A 19,951-nucleotide genomic window follows, 5' to 3' on the forward strand; every position below is an offset into this window, starting at 1 on the left:
CACAGCAAATGTCTGTTACATGAATCTGTGCATATCTGCGTATGTAGCTGTGTATCTTAGCTAACATTATAAAAACTTTATTGAACACCTCCTCTATTTGTCCATTGATAACTCTGTGCTAGCCCAGGGATAAGGCTCTGATCTAGGGCCCAGACAAGTCCAGCTCTGGGCCAGAAGGGGGGGCGGAGTTAAGCAGAGAGTTGTCCTAGGCTGTGCTGGCAGAGCTGTGCCCCATGCTCAGTGCCAGGGTGCCTGGGGCCAGGCCCAGGGCAAAGGGCAGAAGCTCCACCCAGGATCTGAAGGGGGCAGGAAAGGGGTGCCAAAGCCAGGTCCTCAGTCCGTGCCCCCCCTCCACAAGAGTTCCCTGCCCCAGGCTGGGCAGGATGTGGTGGCAGCTGCAAGAGGGTGGGCAGGATGTGGGGGTGGGGGCAGCTGAAACGAAGCCTGACATTCGCCTCCCCAGCTCCTCCCTCCTTCCCTCTCCCCCCCCCATCCGCCCCCTCCAGGTCACGTGCTTCCAGCCCGGGCACCAACGGACTATTTCTCCCTTTGCGCGGAAGGACATAATTGACATCGCAAACTCAAGTCACCGTCTACTTCAGCTTCACCACGCCTTTTTCTCGCCTCGTAGCCTAGGACAGAAAGTTTGCCAGATACACATTTCTTTAGAGCCCGGGCCGTAATTCGGGAGTGGCCCCTTTAAATGCAAATGAACCGCCTTCTCGCTCTCGTCCCCCCCCCACCACCCCCATCCCAACTTCGCTCCTCGTGCCCAGACTCCGCCAGCTGCCATTGACGTCACGCGTGCGTCAGCGTCGCCAGCCCAACCAGACGGCACGTGGGGGGAAGAAGGTGGCCTTAAAGGGCCAGGCGCCCTGGGCTTGCCGGGCTGCTGCTGTGAATGTGGCCTTGAAGTAGAGGAATGAGATGAGAGGTGGGAAAATCTAAGGGAACAGGAGGAAATGCAGGATAGGTGTTAGAGAGGACAGGTAGGAGTCTTGCTCCTTCCCAGGTTCCCCAGAAGTTTGGAGTTTTCGCCTCGGACAGACACCCAGGAGGAGCAGAACAACTCTGAGGCTGAGGGAGGCTGGCATTTAAGACTCGCCCAATTATGATTTCACACTTCCTTCATCCGTGCCTAGCATGTCCACAGTGCAGGGACTTGGTTCTCCTCGGTGTCTCCCGCGGTAGACAGGTACTTGACATTTGTAGAAAGACTGGGGTTGGGTGCAAAGCCGCCTCCTACAGGAGGCCTTCCCTGACTGCCCCACGGGCAGGTTAGCACATCCCCACACTAAAGGCGCCTTCACTATCTTGACCACCTGTAGCATTTAACAATCTGCAGCTTCCTTCTGTGCCTTGGTGACTACAGGACCGGTCTCAAGAGCACAGACCTTGGAATCACCGAGGCATGGGTTCCAGTTCCACTTACACTGTTTCCTAGCCGAGGGACTGAGGGCTTCTCATCTTAGTTCTGCTCAGTGTCAAATGGGGCTAGTGCTGCTCCGACCATGTAAACTTCTGTGATGGTTAAGTGCAGCACTTGTTTCACATAAGCACTGGGTGGTGGTGGGGAGGAGATTGTCAGATGCCCAGGTCCCCCACTAGACTGTGGGCTTCTTTTTTTTTTTTAAGATTTTATTTATTTATTCATGAGACACACACACACACAGAGGCAAAGACACAGGCTGAGGGAGAAGCAGGCTTCCTGCAAGGAGCCCCATGGAGACTCCATCCCGGATCCCGGGATCACACCCTGAGCCAAAGGCAGGTGCTCAACTGCTGAGCCACCCAGGCGTCCCTAGACTGTGGGCTTCTTGAGAGCAAGGCCTTTGCCACACTGCTTTGTTCCCAGAACCAACACAGTGCAAGGCTTATCGGTGGTGATTTTATTTTTTTTCAAAGATTGATTGATTGATTGATTGATTTATGATAGACAGAGAGAGAGAGGCAGAGACACAGGAGGAGAGAGAGAAGCAGGCTCCATGCCAGGAGCCCGACGTGGGACTTGATCCTGGGACTCCAGGATCACACCCTGGGCCAAAGGCAGGCACTAAACTGCTGAGCCACCCAGGGATCCCTCAGTGGTGATTTTAAAATGTTTGTTGAATGAGTATACATGAATGAATGAATGATTTCAGTATTTCCTGAAGTCTGACCTCCAAACCCACCCCTGAAGTGGTTACCGAAAGAGAGAAAGCTTCCCAAATGCCCCCTCTGAGCCCCAGGTTTTTAGCTCTGTGGCAGAGCCTCCAGGTGGAGTAGGGATGAGGCCCTAGTTGCTGTGGTTGAACCAAAAGTATTATGCAAACAAGCCGCAAATGATTGGTCTGCAGTGGAGACCTGAGGGGGCCTCCCCAGTGCTTCCCAGCTCTAGCTCAGCTGCTAGAACCCTGACCCAGGAAGCCAGGGGAGAGGGAGCTGCAAGAGGGGAGCTTCTTACCCCTTCAGGGTTTCTGAGCCCAGACTCAGTCCATCTTTGGCCCTTTCCCCTCCGCAGCAGGAACCCAGGCTCATCCAGCACTAATCTGTCTGCCCTGCTCTGAACTCCCCCCACCTCCCAAACTCCCAGCCTGCTACAGCTTCCCAGGAGCTATAGTGGGGACCAGGGGGAGGGCACAAGACCTCCTACCACCTGATTACAGCTCCTGGGCCAGAGGAGCAGTAGGCACCTCATCCTGGTTCAGCCTGTCTCGCAGCTGCTTATCGATCTGATTTTCAATATCTGTCACCATCTCTGAAGTAGAAGGGGCCGACAGACGGCAGAAGGAGGAGCTCTGAGCAGAAGGCACTGGGAGCCCTCTCCTTCCTTGAAGACCAGGGAAGAAGTGGTGAGACCCTCCTGTGGCTGAGAGCAACCCTGTCAAGTCAGGAGCCCTGAGGAACATGGGTGGGTCCCCCCAGGAATCTCCCAGCAGCCTTGATGCTGGCTCCGCCCCCTGCAGGGGTAGGGTGCTGCCCAGGAGCACTCTGTGTTCCAGAAAACCCCAAAATAACCCAACTTTGCCGTCCAGCTGCTATTTCTGTCCATCTTGTTTAATTATTCAAACCCAAGTTGGGGAGTGAACTATAAAAAGCTCTCCGACTTGGGGACCCAGGAGAGCTGGGACGCTGGCCAGGTTGCAATAGGAGCAGACCACATGGTTTGGGTGAGGTCACTTGGTCCGGCCTCCTGCCTGAAAGTTCCATCTGCTGTTTGCCTGCTTCCTCTGCTAGAAGGCAGACTTGGGCCTCCCTCCCTGAGCCTCCCTCAGCCCTCAGCTCTGCACCCCTCCCTGCCTGTCCTGAGTCCTGCCAGGGAGCTGGGCCCCACCCGGCTGCCTTTACCCTGGAAGTGTTTCCGCTCCGCCAACCCTTTGCTGACCACTTTCTAGTCCTGCTTCTTACCCCACAGATCCTATTATCAGACCCAAGCATCCAGGACTGGGCAGAGGGTGGGGGGGGTGGCAGGTAGTGCAGGTAAAGAGGCCAAGCCAGGTGGACTCTGACAAGAAGATGAACACAGTGCCCCCAGGAAGGCACTCTGTCAGCAGAGGGCTAGGGGGCCTTTCAGGAGTCGGGAACCCACCTAACCAGTGCTGGGCTTCTTCGGGAGCTTCTCTTGGGGACTCTGATATGGTGGCTAGAGGGACGGAGGGAATACAATTTGTTTTTCAGGGCCTAATCCTCTCCTGGTTGGCCAGAAGTTCAGTGTCAGTTTGCATTGAAATGGAAGCCCAGGGCAGGTGCAGGGTATCCCTGGGGGCCTGTTCCATGACCCCCTCCCACCTAGGCCTTTCCTAGGAAGGTGCTATCAAGAGGTGTGGCCATGGTTGCTATAGCAATGTGGAGAGCAAGGGGATTGATGTAGATGACTGTCTATTGCTCAGTCTGAGCAGGAGGGACCCAAGGATGGGCTGGGCAGGCCCCTGAGACCTCTGCCTGTGGAGGCAGAGTCCCAGGATGGACCAGAGGACACAGGCTTTGACCCCAAGAGAGGAAGAGACCCCAGGGTGGACCCAGAGACCCAGGGCAGATGTAGGGTGGGACGTCCTATGTGAGAGGGGCAGCAGCATCCTGGCAGAAGCTGGGGCAGGGGAGCAGGGCAGGACTTTCCAAGAGTCAGTGCGGGGCCCTGGGCTTTACATTCAGCCCTGTTGATGTAATGTTGGGGGGCTTGTTCCCCTACAGTTCGTGGCAGCCCTCCCCGCCCTACTGCAGCCACAGCTCTACCAGAGCAACCAGGGAGGGTGCTGAGGTTGGGGAAGAGGCTGGCCGTTGCTAGGCAACAGAGGCTGGGTACCTGGAGGGCAAGGGGGGGCCCTGGCAGGATCGAAGGGGCGGGGGAGGCAGGAGACAGGAAAGGAGCAGGGTGGGCAAAGCTCAAGGCTCCCTCTCCCATCCTCCTCATGACAGTTGCAGAGGAGGGATGTGCTGTCGCCCAGTGCTGTGTTAATGAGAGTGTGGTCCTCTGCTGGGACAGGACGCTGTGACTCGGGAGCCTAGGGGAAGAAAGACGGGTTAAGCATCTTTCACTGGTAGTTGGAGGGGTGGAGGGCTTGCCCTGTCCAGTGAAAGGTGGGAGCCCCTGTGGATGTGCAGGTGCTCCAGGCTGGCAGTTTGCTGGGGAGGGAAGCTCCACCAGCTCCCAGCGAGAGGGGGGCTGCCCAGAGAAGGGATTGCCCGGAAGTCCCAGTGTTCTCAGAGCTGAACTTCTCCACTGGATTTCCTGTGATTTTCAGTGTATTTTTAGGTGGTTTGGAGTTCGACAGAGGTAACCATCCATAGGAAAGACTCTGTCCTTTGTCCTTTGAGCCCTGATCCCCACCCAGCTGCATCTCTGCCAGGCTAGGGAAGCAGCTCAGGCCGTCCACAGTGTTGACACAGGGCTGTCACCACTCTCATCTGCTGGCTCTGCCAGTGGCTCAGCTCCCACCCAGAGGCAGCACCTTCATGAGGCGAGCAGTTATTGTGCCCCCAGACTCTCTGCAACACAGGCTACACGTACTGGCTGGGAACTCTTGCTGCCTCTCCTGGTGTGGTCCCGAATTCTGCAAGGAACTGGGTGTGCTTTGGCCCCCTCCTCTCCATGAGGCCTGGGGGTTTGCCATCCACCCACCTCACACACCCCAGACTGGCCCCAGAGGGTCATGTTGCCTGGAAGACACAGGGCCCTCCTGATTGCTTACCCAGGAGGAGAGGAAGCTGGAGGTCAAGGGGACAAGCTTGGCTTTTTTTCATGCCTGCTCCATGCCAGGCACTCTGGAAGGCCTCATATGTGTCATTGTCATCATCATACAACAAACAGCCCATTGGTTACAGAATTCTCATCCTCCTTGTACAGAGGATGGAACAGAAGCCCAGAGAGGTTAAGGAGCATGTTCCTAGTCCTATAGCAAGAAGGGGCTCTGGATTCAAAGCCAGGCCTGTCTGTTGCCCTGTCAAGGGTCACAGGAGGAAATGGTTTCACTGTTGCCCTGAGTGTGGGGTCACAGGGATAGGGGAGGGACCCAGGAGTCTGCACAGAGGGGAAGCCTCAGTGCGCAGTTAGTCCCCTTATGAACTCTAAGTTGCAAGTACTAATAAAGAAGACGAAGGTAGTCAGAACTCTGTATGCTGTGACGCCTGGGTGGCTCAGTGGTTGAGTGTCTGTCTTTGGCTCAGGTCGTGATCCTGGAGTCCTGGGATTGAGTCCCACATTGGGCTCCCCACGGGGAACCTGCTTCCCCCTCTGCCTATGTCTCTCATGAATAAATAAATAAAATATTTGGAAAAAAAAAAAAAGGAGCTCTGTGTGCTACACAGGGACCTCAAAGTTGCTCAGGCTTAGAGATAGCCAGCAGAGAAGCCTGGTCAGACTGACCTGAGATACCATCCCAGCTCAACCATTTCCAGCTGTGTGACCTTCGGCAAGCTGTTGACCCTCTCTGAGCCTGGCTCTCTGCAGTGATAGTGGGAAGCTGATAATCTTAGAGATTACAATAAAAAAACTAAACGATGTGTGTAAGGAGCTTCACCAAAGCCCCTCTCCTCTATCCCCCACAGAAGGAGATCCCGTGTGACTAAGGGCCAGCTGATGGGCCCATGCAAACTTGTTGTCGGAGCACTGGCTATGCTTTGGGTGAGCCCTGAGCCTCACTGCGGTTCGTGGAAGGTCTCTGAGGTGTCTCCCTCTCTCTCATGGCAGTGGCAGCGGGGAAGTCACACATGGAGCCATTTATCAAGAAAGGGCCCCCCAAAGCGTCCTCTGCTGGAGAAGTGAGTAATGACAACAGAGAGGATACAGTTGCAGACACCTGTATTCCCGTTTCTTCTAAGACAGATGTTTGAAGTGGAGACCAGAGAATAGAAATTCTAGAATGGTGAGAATAGAGTCCCTACCCACCGGTTCATGGGTTCATAACTTCCTGTGTGCGTGGCGGGGGAGCTCAGCCTCACCACCCCAGCTTGCAGACCAGGGCCATGACCTTGGCTGGCCTGGGAGGCAGTTTGGAGAAAGAAGTACCAAGGCTGGAGGTGAGAACAGGAGGCTCCAGGGGAACTGGGAAGCTAGACTCTCACAACTCCAGGTTTGAACCGCACCAGTTTCGGGAGATCAGAGAAGAAAGTGGGAGCGGGCTTGGGTAGGCCACCCCAGACCACTTGGGCAGGCATGGACCCCAGACGGCGGCTGGACAGAACTGCCCAGAAGGGACACCTGGGTGGCTCAGTGGTTGAGGGTTTGCCTTTGGCTCAGGTCATGATCCCAGTCCTGGGTTCAAATCCTGCAGCAGGCTCCCTACAGGGAGCCTGCTTCTCCCTCTGCCTATGTCTCTGCCTCTCTCTCTATGTCTCTCATGAATCAATAAATAAAATATTAAAAAAAGAAAAGAAAAGAAAAGAAAAGAAAGAAAAGAAAAGAAAAGAAAAGAAAAGAAAAGAAAAGAAAAGAAAAGAAAAGAACTCCCCAGAAGCGCAGCGCACTGCCTACCTGCTAATCACAACTCGCAGTTGCCAAATGTATGGGTGATTTGAATGCACATTTGAAACCAAGAAGCACTTCTCTCTCTCTCTCTCTTTTTTTTTTTAAGATTTTATTTATTCATTCATGAGAGACACAGAGAGAGGGAGAGAGAGAGGCAGAGAGAGAAGCAGACTCCATGCAGGGAGCCCAATGTGGGACTCGATCCCCAGTCTCCAGGATCATGCCCTGGGCCGAAGGCAGGGGCTCAACCGCTGAGCCACCCAGGGATCCCAAGAAGCACTTCTCATCACCGGAGAAACAGTAACTGTGTGGTGATAGGTGTCAGCTGGACTAATTGTGATCATATCATGGCACACACAAATATCAAAGTCTTACATCATATGCCTGCAGATAGTATACAATTATATGTCAGTTATATCTCAGATGGAAGGGAAAAGAGGACAGACCGAGCATCACTGCTGTGCCCTGTGCATGGACTCTGTGCCCAGGAGGGATCTTTAAAGGTGTCACCAATAGGTAGGAGCTCCTCAAAGGCCCTCCCTCCAGGGAGGTTAGTGAGGAACGGTGCGTGAGAGGCCAGTGGCTTCTTTCACTTGTTTGATATGGTGGGCTCCCAAGTAAGTCTTCCTTTGAAGACCCAGTGCCAGACAAAAGAAACCCTCTGTGCTCCATCATGGAGTGTCTGTGCTGTGGAATGCCACACAGCCTTGCAAAGCAAGCAGCGGGGCCAGGCCCAGAGACACACAGTGGTCAGAAACAAATTGTTGAACAAAGAAAGCAAGTTTCAGGGATACCTGGCTGCCTCAGTCAGTAGAACACGTGACTCGATCTTGGGGTCATGAGTTGGAGCCCCATGTGGGGCGTGGAGCCTACTTTTGAAAAAGGCCAGTCTCAGAGCAATCGATACCACCACAGGCTACTTATGCAAATAAGCATGTATGAGTATTTGTGTAATAAGCAACTCTGTCAACTTAGCAGCTTATAAAAACAACTATCATATTACATCGTAGTTTCAGGGATTGATTGGGTTCTGTTGGGTGGTTTTTACTCAGTACCTTGGGCTGCTCTGTTCTGACTGGGCTAGAGGTGAGGGCATCCTCATGTGTCTGCACTCTGGCCACTCATTTGGGCACTTGGGAACACTCCAACAGGTGGGGTCCAGAAATCTATGATAACATCTCTCTGTAGTCCCTCTCTGTGGACTTTCCAGCACAGAGGATTCAGGGTAGACAGAATTCTTACAAGGTGGCTCAGGACTCCAGAAATTGTGTGTCCTAGCATAAAGAGCCAGGGAGGATCGATATTGCTTCTTAGTACCTAGCCTTGGGAGTGACCTGGCATCACTTCTGTCACACATTAGTAAGGCAGCTTGGGGCTTGCTGAGGCAGCAGTCAGAGCCCCCACCTGCTGGGGCACCTTAAGGTGTTGGAAAAGCATGTGGGATAGGAAATGTCATGCCCGTTTGTGGAAAGTACGTTCCGCCACAGTATGTTTGTATACGTGAAGATAAATAAATAGGAAAAATGCCCAGAGAGATCTATACCTAAATATCAACAGGGCTTCCCTGTGGAGAAGATAGGGTGCAAGTGTGTTTTCCTATACCTTCCTATGGATGACTTGACTTTTTCCTTGGAGATGATATATACATTATTTTGTTGAATGAAAAGGAAACTGAAGAGAAGAAAAAAGGAAGAGAAGCCAAGTAAAACTTTGCTGTAAGCCCTTCATAATAAAAAGTTTGATAGATTGGTAGGTATTTCTGGAGAATATTGCACAATGCATCTGAATTTCATGAACACATTTAATTAGGTTGGTTATATTTTATTTTATTATTTAATTTTTTAAGTTTATTTTTATTTTTTTTAAAGGTTTTATTTTTTATTTATTCATGAGAGACACAGAGCGAGAGAGAGAGGCAAAGACACAGGCAGAGGGAGAAGCAGGCCCCATGCAGGGAGCCCGATGTGGGACTCGATCCTGGGTCTCCAGGATCACACCCCGGCCTGCAGGCGGCACTAAACCACTGCGCCACCAGGGCTGCCCTAAGTTTATTTTTAAATGTTTAAATAATTTTTTTATTTATTTGAGAGAGAGCCAGTGAGTGAGAGAGAATGAGCAGGGGGGAGGGGCAGAGGGAGAAGCAGACTCCCCACTGAGCAGGGAGCCCCATGAGGGGCTCGAACCCAGGACCTTGAGATCATGACCTGAGCTAAAAGCAAATACTTAACTGACTGAGCCACCTAGGTGCCTCTTAAGTTTAATTTTTTTTTTTTTTACTTATTAATGAGAGATACAGAGAGAGAGAGAGAGAGAGAGAGAGCGGCAGAGACACAGGCAGAGGGAGAAGCAGGCTCCCTGCAGGGAGCCCGACGTGGGACTCGATCCCGGGTCTCCAGGATCAGGCCCTGGGCTGAAGGCGGGGCTAAACCGCTGAGCCACCCAGGGTGCCCAAGTTTAATTTTTTTAGTAATTTCTACACCCATCCCATGTGGGGCTCTCTGCTCAGCTGGGAGTCTCCTCACGGACCCCAAGATCAAGAGTTGAATCACATGTTCTTCCAACTGAGCCAGCCTAGGCACCCTGTGTTGGTTATATATATATATTTTTAATTATATTATATATATATATATATTTTTTTTTATATATATATATTTTTAAAGATTTTACTTATTTATTCATGAGAGAGACAGAAAGAGAGAGAGAGGCAGAGACACAGGCAGAGGGAGAAAAAGGCTCCATGCAGGGAGCCCGACGTGGGACTCGATCCCGGGTCTCCAGGATCAAGCCCTGGGCTGAAGGCAGCGCTAAACTGCTGAGCCATCCGGGCTGCCCTTTTTATTATATTTTAAATAAGATGTAGGAATGTAGACAGTTATTATTTTTCCAACTTTATTGAGATATAACTGACATATAACATTATATAAATAAAAGGTATACAATGTAATATATTGTATACAATGTATGTATATATAGAAAGAAATGATTAACCACAATAGGGTTGGCCAACCCCTCCATCACCATGTGCAGGTGTCTGGTGAGGACATTTAGGATCTACTCTTCATCAACTTTCAGGTATATGATACAGTGTTCCTAACTATAGTCACCATGCTGTGTACCACATCCCCAGAACATTCTCCTCTTATAACTGGAAGTTTGTGATTTTGGACCAACATCCCCCCATTTCCACCCCTGCCCCCCAAGGACAGCATACAGATATTTCTTGAATATCTGCTGCATGTGAGTTGAACAGCTATGCCCAGAACATGTTGTTAATAGATCTGAGTCAGCTTTGAGGAACATCTCTGGTAGTTCCATCCATGGCCTTGTCCTGTTTCCACACTTTTATGTGGAAAGAGAAAAGGCAGCCCTGTCAAGGAGGTGGCATCATGGTGTGAAAAGACTTCAATATGTTAGATAAAAGTTGGGGCACCTGGCCAGTTCAGTCGCTGGAGAATGCGACTCTTGATCTCAGGGTTGTGGGTTCGAGCCCACATTGGGTGTAGAGATTACTTAAAAATAAAATCTTTAAAAATACATATACATATATATATGTGTGTGTATATATATATATATATATATATATATATATATATATATATATATAACATAAAAATAGTGAAGATGTCAGCTTCACTCTTGCAATTATTTGTTGTTATGTAACAAACTGCCTTAAAACTTAGTGGCTCAAGGGGTGCCTGGGTGGCTCAGTTGGTTAAGCATCCATTTGTGATTTCAGTTCAGGTCGTGATTTAGGGTCACAAGATCGAGCCCCGTATCAGGCCCTGTGCTCAGCAGGGAGTCTACTGGAGATTCTCTCTCTCTCCTTTTGCCCCCACAAAATAAATAAATAAATCTTAAAAAAAACCACTTATGGCTCAAAACAGCAATAACAACATGATGATTCTGATTGTGGCTCTGGGCCTGGCTGACCTCAGCAGGGCGGCTCTCTCCCCAGGTCTCTCCTGTGGCTGGTGGCCCCATGTGAGTCTTCCTCACATGACCAGGTGTCCGCAGGGGCATCCACTGCAACTGTCCCTAGGACACGGACACCTGACTTCTCCATGAGGCCTCGGCATCCTCATGACATGGCAGCTGGGTTCTGAGAGCAGGTGTCCCACCAGGACCAGGTGGAAGTCATGGCATTTTGTACGTCCGTCGCTATAGAAGTCACAGAACCTCACTGTCACTGTGATTACAGACCTGCCCAGGTTCGAGGGGAGGGACATTGATGCTACTCCTCAATGCCAGGGCTACCAGCGTCGCAATAAGAGCGAGGGATATGGGGGGATCTTGTTATGCTCATCTTAGAGAATACAGTCTATGTTCATTAATCATCTAATAAATTAAAATTAAACAATGATGCTTATGTTTTTCAAATTCACAATTAGCTCATTTCACATAGTAGAAGCCACGTCCTTCTGTATGGGTCCGGAGCTAAGCTGTGCTGCTGTGATGGGCACCCCCAGACCTCAGAGCAAGAGTCTCAGGGGCAGTGGCACCTGGCTGCCTCAGTCAGAAGAGCGCGTGTGCTTGAGCTCGGGGTCATGAATTCAAGCCCCACATTGGGCATAGAGATGACTAAGAATAAAGAAATAAGGGGCACTGGGGGGCTCAGTGGTTGAGTGTCCGCCTTCAGTTCAGGGCATGTTCCTGGGGTCCTGGGGTCAAGTCCTTCATCGGGCTCCCCTCGGGGATCCTGCTTCTCCCTTTGTCTGTGTCCCTCTCTGCCTCTCTCTGTCTCTCATGAATCAATAAATACAAATTTTTAAAAAGAAATAAATAGATAAAAGCCTCAAAGCCCATCAGTGGCTGTCTGTGTAGGGTCCCACCAGCTGGTGACTCCGCTCAGGACTTTGGTCCCACACAGGTTAGTGGGGGCAGTAGTTCAGGGAGCCCAGCTGACGGTCATGTCACCGCTGTTCCCTCTGGGACAGACACTGCACCAGGAAAAGGAGGATGAGAGGACCACGTGCAAGATTTTTGTTGACTGAGCCTGGAAGCAGTGCTGCCTTTGTGCTCAGGTTCCCTTGTCCCAGCACAGCCCCCGACGGCAAGGGGCTATGGGGGCAGGAGAGCCAGTCGGCTGTGAGTGTCAGGTGAGCATTGGGAGGCCTGTGCCTCATTTTGTTCACGCCCAGAAGGCCTTGCGCAGCCTGTGCTTTCACCTGACTTCACGTGCCTTTCCCCAGGTATGCACTCAGCTCTGCTTCTCCGCCGTCCAGCGAGAGCTGGGGTGTCTTTCCCCCATGGGGCTTCCCCTGGTCACGCTGTTCAACACGGCAGCCCATCCCTCCTTTCCTTCCCTGGGTCTGCCCTGGCCTTTTCTGGAAGCACTTACTTCTTCTTTTTTTTTTTTTTTTTTTTTTTTTTTAAGATTTATTTATTTATTCATGAGAGACACAGACTGAGAGAGAGGGTGGCAGAGACACAGGCAGAGGGAGAAGCTGACGCCTCTCGGGAAGCCTGATATGGGACTCGATCTCGGATTCTGGGATCCCGACCTGAGCCAAAGGCAGGCGCCCAACCACTGAGCAGCCCAGGCATCCCACACTTCTTGCTTCTGACGGGAAATGTCTGCCTCTGTCCAGTGGCTGTCAGCTGCGGAGGGCGCTGATCCTTGTCTGCTTTACCTTGTCCCGGGCACCTGAGCTGGCAACGGGCATGCAGAGGGCACACACTCAGCATTCACTGAAGGCCTGAAGTTCTAAAACACTCGCTGCCCGCAGGTTATGTAACACTAACACTTGTGTGCCCCTCGAGTGGGACTGTACATTGGTGCGATGCAGTTTTAAACAAACTTGTAATTTTGGAATAGTTTTACATTTATGGAAAGGTTGCCAAAGCAGTGCAGGGCATTCGTGTGTGCCATCACCTGCTTGCCCGCAGGTTGACAGCTGGCATTTCTGTGCTATGTTGCTCAAAACAGAGAGACCAGTATTAAAACCTATTACTGGGATCCCTGGGTGGCGCAGCGGTTTGGCGCCTGCCTTTGGCCCAGGGCGCGATCCTGGAGACCCGGGATCGAATCCCACGTCGGGCTCCCGGTGCATGGAGCCTGCTTCTCCCTCTGCCTGTGTCTCTGCCTTTCTCTCTCTCACTGTGTGCCTATCATAAATAAAAAAAATAAAATAAAAAAAAAATAAAACCTATTACTATTAACCCCAGACTTCATTCGGGGTCTCCGGCCTCCCATGGATGTCCTGTCTTCCCCACCCAGGGTCCAGGCCAGGCTGCCACACTGCCATTGGCCAGCCATACTTTTGGGACATGTGTGTTCCTTGTGAAGAGAGGAGTCTCCGTCTGCTGCCCTGGTGGAAAGGCAAAGGAGTGCTTCCGAAAGGCCCACAGGGTAGTTGGCCCCAGGACATGTACCCCTGCCTCTCCCCTCTTTCTGTTAATTGGTACAGATTTTCTGGACGTGAGGCCACATGTAGAAAAATCCTTTATAAAGCGCACACCCTTTGATGCAGCAACTTCCCTTTTAGAAATATCGTCCAAGAAAATAAACAAGGGCAAAGATTTAGGTGTGAGGATAAATTAGGAAGTAATCTCTGTGAGTAACAAAACGTCGGGCTCAGGAAATTCAGCAAACAGGGAGCTGGGGTGAGGGTGCCCCGTGGTTTGTTAGAAGTGGAGTGACCTGACCTGGGAGAGATGGCAGTCTGACCCCTCTGGGGACTCTGGTGCCAGAAGCTGGTGGCAGTCACTGCAGGGTGCTGCCAGCGAGTGATTCAGCCCCAACCAGCTTCCCTTTCTGGGTGCCGCCCTCAGAATTCAAGTTCCCACGGACCAGAGGAAGGAAGTCCCAAGCCCACGGTCCTGGGCAGCTAGAGGCAGATCCGCCAACTGTCACCCCCACAGTTGTGTGGAGGGAGGGAGATCTGTTCCTCAAAGGAAGAGACCCAGAGAGGACAATGCCAACAGGCAACCGCCACAAAGGGTATGTCACACAGCATTCTTCTATGAGAACATAGACCATCCAGGGGCACCTGATGGCTCTGGTGGTGAAATGTCCCTTCGGCTCAGGTCAGGTTTCCAGGGTCAAGCCCTACATGGGGCTCCCTGCTCAGCAGGCAGTCTGCTTCTCCCTCTCCCTCTGCTACTCCCCCTGCTTGTGCTCTCTCTCTGTCAAATAAGTAAATAAAATCTTAAAAAAAAGTTTTTTGTTTTTTTTTTTTTAGGTAAGTCTATGCCCAACTTGAGATTTAAACTCAAGACCCTAAGATCAAGGGTCACATGCCCTACCGACTGAGCCAGTCAGACACCTTTGGTATATCCCATTTAATATGAGAAGGTGTTTACAATGCAAATAGAAAAAGCAGTTTAGGGATCCCTGGGTGGCGCAGCGGTTTGGCGCCTGCCTTTGGAGACCCAGGATCGAATCCCATGTCGGGCTCCCGGTGCATGGAGCCTGCTTCTCCCTCTGCCTGTGTCTCTGCCTCTCTCTCTCTCTCACTGTGTGCCTATCATGAATAAATAAAAAAATTAAAAAAAAAAAAGAAAAAGCAGTTTATAAAATAAGATGTGTAGCACAATTCTAATTACAAATATGGTTGGAAGAAAAGACATCAAAATGTTACAAGTGGTTATTTTGTAATGTTTTTGGTTTATAAATGTTTCCTAGACTCTCTACAATGAATATGTCACTGGGAAAAAAACTCACAATTTTTTAAAAGTTCATGCTCTTGGGGCACCTGGCAGGCTGTCAGGAGAGCATGTGACTCTTGATCTTGGGGTTGTGAGTTCGAGCTCCTGTTGGGCGTAGAGATGACTCAAATAAACAAACTTAAAAAAAAAAAAAGGTCCTGCTCTTGGATCTAGTCATTTCTGTTCCAGCATCCTCTTCTAAGGAGGTAAGTTAGAAAGCTCTTGGACACAGACAGCCATTACCGACTTTAATAGTGAAACTGCAGGCAGCCGCAGAACATTGCAGTGATGTTAACTGCATTAAATACGTGGGACCCATTAGAGACATGAGTGTTTTTGAAGAAATTTTACTTTTTCATATTTCTGCATAGGCTCCTCACCCAACGTGGGGCTTGAACTCATGACCCTGGGATCGAGAGTCACCACTCCACCTGTGGAGCCAGCCAGGCATGCCTGGACTGATATTTGTGTGAAAGAGCACAAAAACTAGTCACCAGAAAAATGAAATGAGAAAGACCTGTACAATATGGGCTCAATCTTTAATTTTTAGGTTCCAGGGGTGAAATAGCTGCACACTGGCAGTAGGCTTCCATCAGCTTGCTGTGTTTCTGCACGCAGCTGCTAGCAGGCCAGGAGCCACTGCTCTAGAACAAGGTACATGGCCCCCTCCCCCGGCTCCCCTGCACATGCTCACACCTCAGTTCTGGAGTGGGTGTGGGCATGCTTCCCTTCCCTGAGCGTGAGAAGCTCACTGGCAGCACAGGGCAGAAAGACATTTCCCCTCATCCCTACTCCCCAAAGGGGACCATGGCCACATTTCTCATGTGTCATTTCAAACAATGGACACTGTGGACAGCTCCTCACACTAGCACACTTGCATCTGGCTCGTTGTGTCTACAGGCGGCACAAGGTCCCATCATGGGGCCACTGAGATCATTGAGATCTACTGAGATCACTGCTGCCACACACGATACCGGACCGGTACTCTGCAGCTCTCTGCCCCTGGCCAGGTCCCATCATAGGACACGCTCCTTGCTGGATGTGTGCTTTTATCGTCTGAAAAAGTAATAATTTACTTTCTTCTTTCTTTTTAAATTTTTATTTATTTGAGAGAGAGAGCACAAGCAGCAGGAGCAGCAGAGGGAGAGGGAGAAGTAGGCTCCCCACTGAGCAGGGAGCCAGATGCAGGACTCAATCCCAGGACCCAGGATCATGACCTGAGCCAAAAGGAAATGCTTCACCGACTGAGCCACCCACGTGTCCCAAAGTAATAGCTTTCTTGAAATATAATTCACATACCAAAAAATTCATCCTTTTAAGGGATAAAATCAAGTCTGTGCTCAGATTGTGCAGCCATCACTCCTTAATTACAGAACATTTGGACCACCCCAAAAGAAACCTCACAGCCACACACTGTCACTCCATACTCCCTTTTCCCCAGACTCTGGCAACCATGAATCTACTTTCTGTCCTATGGATTTGCCCACCCTAGACATTTGTATAAATGGAATCACATGTATGTGACCTTGTGTGTCTGACTCACACTTTGCAGGTTTTCCCACTACATCCCTTCTGAGGACTGAACAGTGTCCCGTTGGTGTGGACACACCACCTTTTGCTGAGTCATTCATCAGCTGATGGACATGTGTGTACAGACTTGTGTGTGGTCGTATGCTTCCAATGTTCTTGGGTATTTATCTAGGAGGGGCAATTGCTGGCTTGTAGGTTTAACGTTTTGAGGAAATGCTAAATTGTTTTCCAAAGCGGAAAACATTTTACAACCAACTGCCCCAGCAAGTAAGAGCTCTAATGTCTCCACATCCTCACCAACCCTTGTTATTACGGGTCTTACTTTAGCCATCCTAGTAGATGGTATTATCTCATTAAAATCTAATTTGCATTTTACTAATAACTAATAATGTTGAGCATCTTTTCATGTGCTTATTAGCTATTTGTATATCTTTTTGAGAAATGACCATTAAAAATTCTTGCCCATTTAATTGGGTTGTCTTTTGAGTTGTAAGAGCTCTTTATACATTCTAGAAATCAGTCCCTGATAAGATAGATGCTTTGCAAGTATCTTCTCCCTTTCTGTGGGTTTTTTTTTTTTTTTTTTCATTTCTTGAAGGTGTCCTTTGAAACATGAGTTTTTAACTTTGACAGAGTCCACTTTATCTAGTTTTGGCCGCTTTTAACTCTGGTGTCCTCAGAAACCATTCCTGGATCAAAGTCATGAAAATTTAGGTTTTCTCTAAGAGTTTTATAGTTTTGGTTCTTACATTTTGGCCTATGATCTGTTTCAATGTTTGAATATGGTGTAAGGTAGGGGGTCTGGCTTCATTCTTTCCTATATGGATATTCAGTTGTTCCAACACACATTTGGTAGAAAGACTGCTCTTTCCCCATTGAATGGTCTTGGCAACCTGCACTTATGTTTTTGTTGTCAAATTGTCCTCCAACGAGATTGCACCCCGCACCCCCCGTCCTCGCCCCATAGGAGATAAATGCCGGTGTCTCAGATTGGCCCTCCACAGTTAGGAAGACACTAAGAATTGACATTCGTCAGGGACCATCAATAGGTTGAGCAGTAGGCCTCAGAGAGAGAGGTCTGAGAGCGTGCACGAAGGGAGTAGAAACGTTTCTCAGAAAAGACACAAATGTGGGCACCCCGGGTGGCTCAGCAGTTTAGCGCTGCCTTCAGCCCAGGGCCTGATCCTGGAGTCCTGGGATCGAGTCCCACGTCGGGCTCTCTGTATGGTGCCTGCTTCTCCCTCTGCCTGTGTCCCTGCCTTTCTCTCTGTGTCTGTCACGAATAAATAAATAAAATCTTAAAAAAAAAAAAAAGACACAAATGCAGGGAAATATCAACACGGACTGGGAGGGTCTGGGTTTAGAGCCCTGCTCTGCCCTTGATGGCCTGCTATAGCCTTGGTCAGTCACCCAAACCTGGGAGTTTCAGTTCCATCCATTACACAAAGGGAGGGGTTGCTTATCTTCATGGTACCACCCCAGCATGACAGTAGCTACCGTGACGTTTTTTTGTTATCATGGCATTTCATTAGTGGTATATGTGGCTGAGGTCATGTGGTGGCCAGAAAGTGTCACAAAGGGACAGTGCTGGAGTGCTTTGTGTGAGATTTTCAGTGATGACTGATCATGTGTAGAAACCTGGATCTACTATATGTGTCACTGTCACCCAGAGCAAGGCAGTACTTGAAGTCTTTGCGGTGACATGTCACAGGAAGGAGAGGATGTGACAGTGAAATAGATTCTGAGTGACAAGGTGAGCAGGCTGTACCCGGCAAACTTGGGGGTGCCCAGTAGGGGCTTCTTGGGAGTTGAGATGTCAGGGCAGGGGTCTGTGTACCATCCCCTCCTCCCCAGACTCTGTCCTTGTTCCCTGAGAGCAAAGAGGAAAGGAGGGGGGCTTTTGTCATGGAGAAGAGATTTTGATCAGAGCGCACAAGCTACAATATACCTAAGGTGCTGTGGTAACAGCACCTTTGGTGTCACAGAAGGAAGCCCAGGAAGAGAATCTGTTAGAAATGTGTGCAGAGTGGGCTGGGCAGAACTAGGACTGGTTTCTCCTCCTGTCGGTTTTGTCTTCAGAAACTGGCCACTGTGCATCAAAACCCAAGCATTCCTTCCTCCTTGCTGTCCCCTGGGGGAGGAGACAGAGGAGTGCATGCCACATCTCATCCAGCTTTTAGGAGCAGCTCAGGCAGGCAGAATGGCCTCCACGGGAGGCAGGTGGGCACTGGGGGGCTGCAGGGAGGACTGCCCGATGAGCTCAGGGCAGAGCTGTCCCAGAACTCAAGGTTCCACTCTGCATGAAGTGAAGCAAAAGCTGAACGGCACAGGTGGGGGTGATAGCTGTGTTTATTCAAATGATACTGGGAGCAGAGAGACAGGAGGTCAGGTGCGTGTGGGGACATGAGACACAGTGGCAGGGACAAGAATACAAATGGACTGCAATGGCTCAGAAGAGTCCACTCCAAGGGGCCAGAGTTCCGAGGGGGAAAGATGTTCTGTACCATAGGCAGTAGATTGAGTCTTAAACACACAGGGGACCTTCCCGCCCTAACCCAAGGTGCCCTGAAGTACATGGCCTGAGGCTCTGGCAGGACTGGTAGTCTGAATATGGGAAAGAACAACTCCTCTGAGCTCAAAAAGAAGAATTCAAACCATGATTAAAGCTGCACAGAGACCCACCAGTGTGTGTATGGCGGGGGGTGGGGGGTGGGGGGGGATAAATACCCTAGGGACACACATATAAAATAGACCATCCACAAAGCAATGAGATTTGAGGTTAACAGGGGTCATGTTGCCCAAGGCGCCACAGAGGATAGCAGTGTTGTCTGTCCTGGGTGTGAGGGCAGGGGCTGGAGGGCTGTGAGGTGTCACAGCAGCACAGTGACCCAAGGGGCAGTGAGGCAGGAGCACCCATGCCAATGGAGTGGGAGTAGGGAGAGAAGGCTGTGTCCTGGCTTGGGGGTGTGCTGGGAAAGGGGAGGCAGAGGGGACCGGCAGTGCTTGTAATATTGGGGTGACCACTGGAGGTCATAGCAGATGCAAGAGTAGCAGCCTTCCCAGACCAAAGGGCAGGTCTGGAGTTCATATCCTACCATCTGGCTGGGAGACTGTGGGGTTCTGGGACTTAGCCACACAGCCAGACTCTGGGGTGAGGCTCCCTTTGGCAGGAGACCCTATCTGTGGCCAGGTAGGCAAGCTCCTCCCAGCTGGGGGGGGGGGGGAAGGGTGGGACTCCTGGTAGCTCCACCCAGTTCTGAGCCCTGGGGGCTGCAGGGAAGTATGGCAGTGAGTTAGTGTCAAGACAAGCATCCAGGAGGGTAAGAGGCCTTTGGGGAGCGCCCACCTAGTCTGTCACTGCCGCAGGAGTTTCTTGTTGAGGAGGAAGATTAGGAGGTTGACATTGACCTTGGCTTTGTTGAAGAGCTTCATAACAGCTACGCCTTCATACTGGAGCTGCAGGAGGTCCTGGGGAGAGGGGCAAGGGCGGACAGGGGTGAGGGCTCCTGGCAGTAGCCTAGCCAGTCTATAGAAGGCTATCACTCTGGAGCCTTACACACCCATCCAATGGCGTTGGCCACTGAAATCTCATTTTACAGAGGATGACACCAAGGCCAAGAGAGGCACAGTGACTTGACCACATGTCAGCTCAAGTACAACCATGGCTCAAAATCCATTTTCTTCTTCAAAAGGCCAAGAGCAGAACAGGAAGATTTGGGTTTAAAATCATTGCTTTCTGGGGTGCCTGGGTGGCTCAGTTGGTTAAGCATCTGCCTTTGGCTCAGGTCATGATCTCGAGGTCCTGCGTTCGAGCACTACATTGGGCTCCCT

The 19,951-nt window shown here is 50.5% G+C and overlaps 1 protein-coding gene across 6 annotated transcripts in view; it reads right to left on the reverse strand.

The window, feature by feature from the left end:
• IQGAP3 (IQ motif containing GTPase activating protein 3) overlaps positions 1-19,951 on the reverse strand; it is a 92,644-nt gene that overhangs the window by 38,667 nt on the left and 34,026 nt on the right. For 4 of the 6 annotated variants that reach the window (XM_077901118.1, XM_077901115.1, XM_077901119.1 and 1 more), the window contains one exon: positions 18,452-19,588. In XM_077901118.1, the coding sequence (XP_077757244.1) occupies positions 19,475-19,588 (114 nt within the window). In that variant the 3' untranslated portion in view covers positions 18,452-19,474. Of the gene's footprint in view, positions 1-16,659; positions 17,394-18,451; positions 19,589-19,951 lie in introns of those variants that run through there. The other 2 variants (XM_077901116.1, XM_077901117.1) reach the window with 2 other exon arrangements.

This window comes from Canis aureus, chromosome 6, assembly GCF_053574225.1.
Source record: "Canis aureus isolate CA01 chromosome 6, VMU_Caureus_v.1.0, whole genome shotgun sequence".
Classification (NCBI taxonomy): Eukaryota; Metazoa; Chordata; class Mammalia; order Carnivora; family Canidae; genus Canis; species Canis aureus.